This window comes from Nanorana parkeri, unplaced genomic scaffold (assembly GCF_000935625.1).
Source record: "Nanorana parkeri isolate BGI_ZX_2015 unplaced genomic scaffold, ASM93562v1 scaffold2233, whole genome shotgun sequence".
NCBI classification, from domain to species: Eukaryota; Metazoa; Chordata; class Amphibia; order Anura; family Dicroglossidae; genus Nanorana; species Nanorana parkeri.
This window is the reverse complement of record NW_017308501.1, coordinates 162,718-170,059: the sequence shown is the minus strand read 5'-3', so window position 1 is coordinate 170,059 and position 7,342 is coordinate 162,718. Positions and strand designations below refer to the sequence as shown.

Here is a 7,342-nt window from a genome sequence, read left to right as displayed (position 1 = left end):
GGGAGGGGGAAGGGGGGGGAAAAGGCTATCCATCCATAGGGTAGGACAGGGGAGTGTATACGCAATTGACGGAGCCTAAGTGCAACACTATGGTGCCACTGGAGACTCTGAGGAGAGGAGGTATTCGTGCCAATAGAACCATCTTTTATTGAATTTAGCTTCCTGATGGTGTGAGGAGGCTGTCATGCATTCCATCCTCTCTAGATCTGGTAGGAATTTAATGAAGGGACCCCAATGCCCAAAAATCGAAGAAAAAAAACCTTGTGGGATCCCCTCTAAAATTCCAAACCAGACCCTGAATCCAAGCAGTGGCCTTGCAGGGCAGGCAATAGGGGGGACAAGCAAGTGCCCCCCCTCCCTGCACCATACCAGGCCACATGCCGATGAGGACAAGGGCCTCTTCCCCACAACCCTGTCCCGGCAGGTGTGGGGGTCTGCGGGTGCGGGGGTTATCTGCATCTGGGTACCACCTTTCATGGCCTCTGTATTCAATTAGGATGCATACCTACAGATCAATGTATTTCCAGAGCTCTGACTCTTCATGCTCACCCCAGCACCCAAAATGTCCTCCTAGTGTTTGCCTTAGTGCCCTCTCATTGCACCCCTATTGTGGGATACTTAGGTGACCTCCTGTGGAGAAAGCAGTAGGCCCTATTGGACAATGCCTCCCCAATTGTCCAGATGTCTCCATAATTTGGCTGGATCCTGCATTGTCAGAAATTAGCACTGGAAGCTTTTTTTTTGCCTGCAGGCAACCAGCAGAAGAATATATAGAGTATTTAGTCCTATGTTTTTGCCCTCAGGGAGTTACACTGCCTTGAGTTGTTTCTGGAGAGTTGTGTATAAATAGGTCATCCTCTTCAAGGCATCACCTTTTCTCTAGTCTCTTCCCAGGCTTTCTCAGCCCTCTACAGTCATAGGACAAATCTGTTGAGTTTCTGAGCAGACTGAATTGTTTACTAGGTAGTTCCTGACCTAGTAAAGCAGTGTTTTAGTTCCCATTTTCTTGAAGATGCTATTATTGGAGAATTCTCACCACCAGGTCTACATCTTGGAGTTCTTGAAAAGTGAATCCTCCTACATCATGGGATCTTTCCCTTGGCAGGTCATCTGATCTGGATCCAGTTAGACAATATCACAGTGCTGGCATGCCTCTACTATTAAAGCGAATCAGGAGATCTTTCTGTGACAAGAGGGGTAGTTTGGATTCTGACTTGGCTGAAATGTCCTGTTTGATGAGTTCATCTCAAGTGTGGACCAGTGGAGGTCAGGTTTCCCCAACTGCTGGCTTCTGGACATGGGGGAGCAGTCCATACACCTGGGTGCATTCCAGGACCTATGTTGCAGGTGGGGGATGTCTGATGGGGGCCCCATAATATCCTGGTTCAACCGTATGCTGAACAGGCTCATCTCCAGTTGCAGGAATCCTCTGGCAATAGCAGGGAATAGTTTTAACTGAATGGGCAGCGCTACTATTTCCAATGAATCTACAACACTACCAGTTCAATTAGAGAAGTGTATAAATTTAAAGCTGCTGCGATATAGATCCTTACGGTCTAATAAAATGAATATAAATTATTGCACAGCACTAATCAATCTAAAGTAAAATGCAAGTAAATACATGTGCATATGCAAAATATTAATAAGTGACTACCATATGTGATCTAAAAGTAAAAATTTTATTCCTATACAGTGTATGTCGCTAAATAAATATAAGTGACAAGGATTAATCGTGAATAACAAATTATGATTGTGTGAACAACCTATGAATCATGGTTTATAAATATCTCTGTGATCAATTTAACAGTGATAAAAATGTCCTTATCTTCTTTTAAGGGTGTCTTAATTTAAACTAAATGTTTATAAAACTATAAGTAACGTGATCTTCGTGTTTAATTTGTGTAGATTCCAAAACAAAAGATGTCTTTTTTTGTGTGAAAAATAAAACAATTATGCAATAATAAAAAAGTCTCTGTGATATTTATCAGTCCATTCCAAGTGGGAAAGTAAAGTGGTAAAATGTTCCAATTATTCAGTGATGTACACTATAATTGAAGAATCGAGTGTGGAGAAATTGCCGGCAAAACATACCGAACTATCCCGCTCTGGGAAATACAAACGTGTGGGGCTGTCTGTTACAGCCGGATACCTGGGGTGAGTACACACTTTGAGGGGAATGATATTGATCTCAATACACTCCCCAGAATAAGGATTAAGTGTACATCACTGAATAATTGGAACATTTTACCACTTTACTTTCCCACTTGGAATGGACTGATAAATATCACAGAGACTTTTTTATTATTGCATAATTGTTTTATTTTTCACACAAAAAAAGACGTCTTTTGTTTTGGAATCTACACAAATTAAACACGAAGATCACGTTACTTATAGTTTTATAAACATTTAGTTTAAATTAAGACACCCTTAAAAGAAGATAAGGACATTTTTATCACTGTTAAATTGATCACAGAGATATTTATAAACCATGATTCATTGGTTGTTCACACAATCATAATTTGTTATTCACGATTAATCCTTGTCACTTATATTTATTTAGCGACATACACTGTATAGGAATAACATTTTTATTTTTAGATCACATATGGTAGTCACTTATTAATATTTTGCATATACACATGTATTTACTTGCATTTTACTTTAGATTGAATAGCAGGGAATGTCATAGGATCTATCCACCCAGATCTAGGTTCTTCCTACTTGTTTGCTTTGCAGACTTAAGAGGAAGAACTTTCTCGCTATCTTCCATGCTCTGGATTGACCCAGGGGAATGTTCTTTGCTGTCCTGGTAAGGCTTTTGATCGTTGTTCCTTGGACACAACATTGGATCTGGGGAGTCAGGAACATCTCTAACCCTTGACTCTATGAAGCCCAAGGATAGGCAGGGTATTACAGCAAGGTTTCCCTTCTACCCCATGTCCTAGAGATCAACCTTCTACCCCATGTCCAATCCTTGTATGGAGTGCTTATTTACCTTACCCCATTTGGCCATTGTGACCTCATGGGATCGAACATTAGTTATCTATGCCTTCTCAGGAACCACCATTACACCCCTTGGCGTTAATGTAATCCTAATCAACCACAAGTGTTGTTCCCTGGTAGTCATTGCATCGGTGAGATGAATGTCTATCTTTTCAGCCATTTCATGCATGGAACACTGTTTCTCTTGGACCTATAGCGGAGATCAGGTAAGTTATGGCCAAAAACCTTCTTCTCCTGTTCTACCCTCAACCAGGATATTGCTGTCAGGACCCTCTGTCCAGCACCAGCTTTCCAAGATTAGCTCTTTTTTCTTGTTAACGTCAGTTCAGGCTATAAGTCTTTTCCTTTTGATATTGACTTCCAGTTCGTTATTCAGGATGGTTCCTGTAGGGTATTAGATGGATCAGGTAAACATCAATACATTTCTCACTAATTATGTGAGTATGTTTTCATGTTCTGGCATCAGGCATTGGTTCCCCAGGCTAGTTTGGTACCTTAACCAGTTGACATCCGCGGTGTTAAACCCCCTTCCCATCCAGGCCATTTTTCAGTATTCAGCGCTGCGGTACTTTGACTGACATTTATTCCGTCATGCAATGCTGTACTGAAATGAATTTTATACCCTTTTTTGGGGACAGATAGAGCTTTCTTTTGGTGCTATTTATTCACCACTGGGGTTTTTATTTTTTTATATATGATTTCCTGCCCGTGCGCGCGCTAGGGAGCGCGCGCGAGCAGGAAAAAAATGCCGTCTGACGACGGCAACCCGCAGATAGGAGTCAGCCGTCCGTCCGTTTTTTTCTTAACGGGCGGATGGCAAGAGGTTAAATTATGCACATTGGGTCTTTTAGCAGTTAATTGCTGTTGCTGACCCATTTACTCCCTTTTGACATCCCAAAGGTGAAACATTTCCTTCAATGGATGAGAAAGAAAATAGGATTTTTTGTACTCACCATAAAATCCTTTTCTTAGAGTCTATTGAGGGACAAAGGTCCTACCCTTCTGTATTCATGATCATGCTCTTAGCACTGCTTGCTACAAAACTGAGGCATGCTGGTAGTAGGAGGGGCCATCCTGGGCTGCCCTGCAGTTTTTTGTTTGCCAGTGTCCAATCTTCCTGTACGTGGCAGTGTAACCCAAAGGTGAAAGAAAAGGACTTTACGGTGAGTACAAAAATCAATTTTTCTGTTTTGACTTCTTTTCAGCTTTCATGATGCATAGTTTGCTATTAATTTACCTAACCAAATATCTACCTTTTTCATTTAGTAACTGCACAACTTTCTGGACATAATGGATATTCTGGAGGAAAGGTGATATTTGTGGATACAGAAAACACATTGTATCCTTTCTAGCATGGACATTTAGCTTAATACAGTGTGTGTGTGTGTGTGTGTGTGTGTGTGTGTGTGTGTGTAATTATACCATTATATATGCCAAGTTATGGAAGAGAAAGGAAGATTACTTTTGATGGCAAAGGTTTGAAAAAAAAAAAAGAATAACAGAGATTTGGTGGATATTTGAGGAAAGTTTATGAGAGACAAATGAGGAGGATAAGAGACGTGTAAAGGGCGCTTACAATATAGATAAGGTAGATTTTTGAAAAGGACAAATTACAAGTGGCCAAATTGTTGAGGTGGAGTGCAGCAAGAGAGGACATCTGATGAGCTGCAGATATTTGTAAAAAAAAAAGGTAGGATGACATCAGATGTGTGAATTGTTTTGGATGTTGAATTGATTTCTTGCATTTTATTTAGGTGAGATTGTATTCCAGGGAAGCAAATGAGTGAAACTAGAGGTGCCCATACACTGCTCGATTCTCGTACGAGAATCGCGGGAAATCCTACTGTATGGTCGCACTACTCTACTCTACTGTACGGTCGCACGTCTTTTGTCTAAGGAGCATGTTAGAAAACCAGCCGAGAATCGTACGATTTTCGGTTGGTTTGAACGGTGCTCGGGAGACAAATGCCGAACGGGCTGGTGTGCGCATGCGCACACTGCCCGTTCAGCATTGCGGTCATCGGAAGCCCGCCCCTCAGGGGGGCGGGCTTGCGATGATCGAGAGTACGATCTCCCTGTCCAAGATGGGCAGATCGTACGTTTTTTTAATCACTTAACTAAGGTCTTGCGATGGTTGTACAGTGTATGGCCACCTTAAGAGTGGGAGCTAAGCAGACATTGACATTTACTTTTTTTAAGGACATTTAAAATCGCAGTAAATAATTCTCCCAAAGATGTGCTATTTTTCTTTTGTAAAGCTCATCATTATCTCCTGTTACTTGAATTGGTCTGTATAATAATAATAATAATATTCCAATAAATATTGCTTATGACTGGGAAAAATTATTTAGTTCTAAGCAGCTTTTTAGACATATTCACAGACCCTAGAAAACCTTTTAAAAATGATTGTTTACTTAACTCTGAGTTGCCAAATCATCCCTTAAAGCAGTATTGCAACCCAGAACTGCTTTGTAAAGCAAAATAATCCTGTGTAATTAGGGCCTGTTCACATTATTTTCAGGTACGGATCAGGTGCGGATCTGCAGACGCGGTGCTATGTGTTTTGCCGCGTTTTGGCCGCGTTTTTGATACGTTCCAGTAAAAAAAAAAAAGTTTTTTTTTTTTTTTGCTGGAGTGGGGCTGTCAGTATGTTAGCTGCAGTGCAGTGCGTTTTTGACACGTTTTGCGTTTCCTGACCGTACAAAATGTGACATGCATTATTTTTCTGTCGTAACCTGAACGGACTGCGCACGTGAGAACTGTAGCCCATAAAACACATAGGGATACATTGGGATGCATTTTTAGAGCGTACGGATCAGGTCAGCACAGAAAACGGGCGTCGTGTGAACAGGCCCTTAAAGTGTGTGTCAGGGAAAAACACATATGCAGTACACCTCTGCAATGCATGCTAATTTCCTATGTTATATCTCTTTAACCTCCTGGGGGCTATGGACTAGCCATTTATGTACAGTGACAAAAAAACAAAAAGGAGCGCCTCCATAGTGTAAAACGAATTTTAATGATAAAAACGCACAACTGTATTGTACTTACAAGAACTCGGTAGTAAAAAGGCATGTAGAAAACAATGGGATGTCAAATCATCTAGCAGCGGAAGTCTGAAAAGATGTGCAGCATCAGCGTATACTGCCCCCGTGTGGTCTCGGTTTACATGTTTCTGGGGCACGCCCCCTTCCTCAGAACCTGTAGGAGCTGCCTCTTCAGTGTGTTCGTTACCATTAAAACTGGCCAATATTGCACGTGGAGGCGCCGGTATTGTTTCCTGTCATTTATGTACAGTGTTCGGTCTGCAGCCCCATTGTTCCGGAAGGATGTGCCTGTATGCAGGGGCGTATCTACTGCGAAGCAAACAAGGCATTTGCTTTGAGCGGCACTTTCCAGGGGGGGCGGTAAAATGCCGCCCCCAAACCAGTGAGGCATTCAGCGGCAACAGCCGAAGGAACGCCTGACTGCCGCACTGGTTTTTTAAACTGCGTTTCATGTAAGAGAGTGGCTGGGGGCAGGGACAGCCTCCTGCTGCTAGTAAGCCTTGAACGATGGGCGTGGCTGGCGTTGTGGGGGTGGCCAAGGATTCGGGCCGGCCGGGCAGCGGTGAGTGGCGGTATGAAGGCTCCAGCGGTGGACAGGCCGGGGTACTGGGGAGCTCCGAGCTCCATGCTGAAGTGGTGTGCCGTGTCCTATATCGCCGAGTTCTGTGAGTACCTGGACACACAGCTACAGAGATCCCTGTGGTCTATTTTATATACATGTGTGCTGGGATCTTTTGTAAATACAATAGATCCCAGCACACTAGTATATGCAATAGATCCCAGCACACAAGTATATACAATAGATCCCAGCACTCATGTAAATACAATAGATCCCAGCACACAATAAATATATATATATATATATTGTACACTGCTCAAAAAAATTAAAGGAACACTTTTTAATCCGAGTATAGCATCAAGTCAATGAAACCCCTGGGATATTGATCAGGTCAGTTAAGTAGCAGAGGGGGTTGTTAATCAGTTTCAGCTGCTTTCGTGTTAATGAAATTAACAACAGGTGCACTAGATTGCCAACAATGAGACAACCTCCAAAACAGGAATGGTTTACAGGTGGAGGCCACTGACATTTTTTTCCCTACTCATCTTTTCTGACTGTTTTTAATTGTTTTGCATTTGGCTAGAGTCAGTGTCACTACTGGTAGCATGAGGCGATACCTGGACCCTATAGAGGTTGCACAGGCATGCCAACTCCTCCAGGATGGCACATCAATACGTGCCATTGCCAGAAGGTTTGCTGTGTCTCCCACCACACCATGTAGGGATGCACCGAT

General features: G+C 42.4%; 1 protein-coding gene across 1 annotated transcript in view; it reads left to right on the top strand.

Annotated features, from left to right (window-relative positions):
• Window positions 1–7,342, top strand: part of LOC108801163 (meiotic recombination protein DMC1/LIM15 homolog) — a 103,673-nt gene that overhangs the window by 3,062 nt on the left and 93,269 nt on the right. Inside the window, exon 3 of the mRNA XM_018573094.1 lies at window positions 4,270–4,342. Coding sequence (XP_018428596.1) covers window positions 4,270–4,342 — 73 coding nt within the window. The remainder of the gene's footprint in view (window positions 1–4,269; window positions 4,343–7,342) is intronic.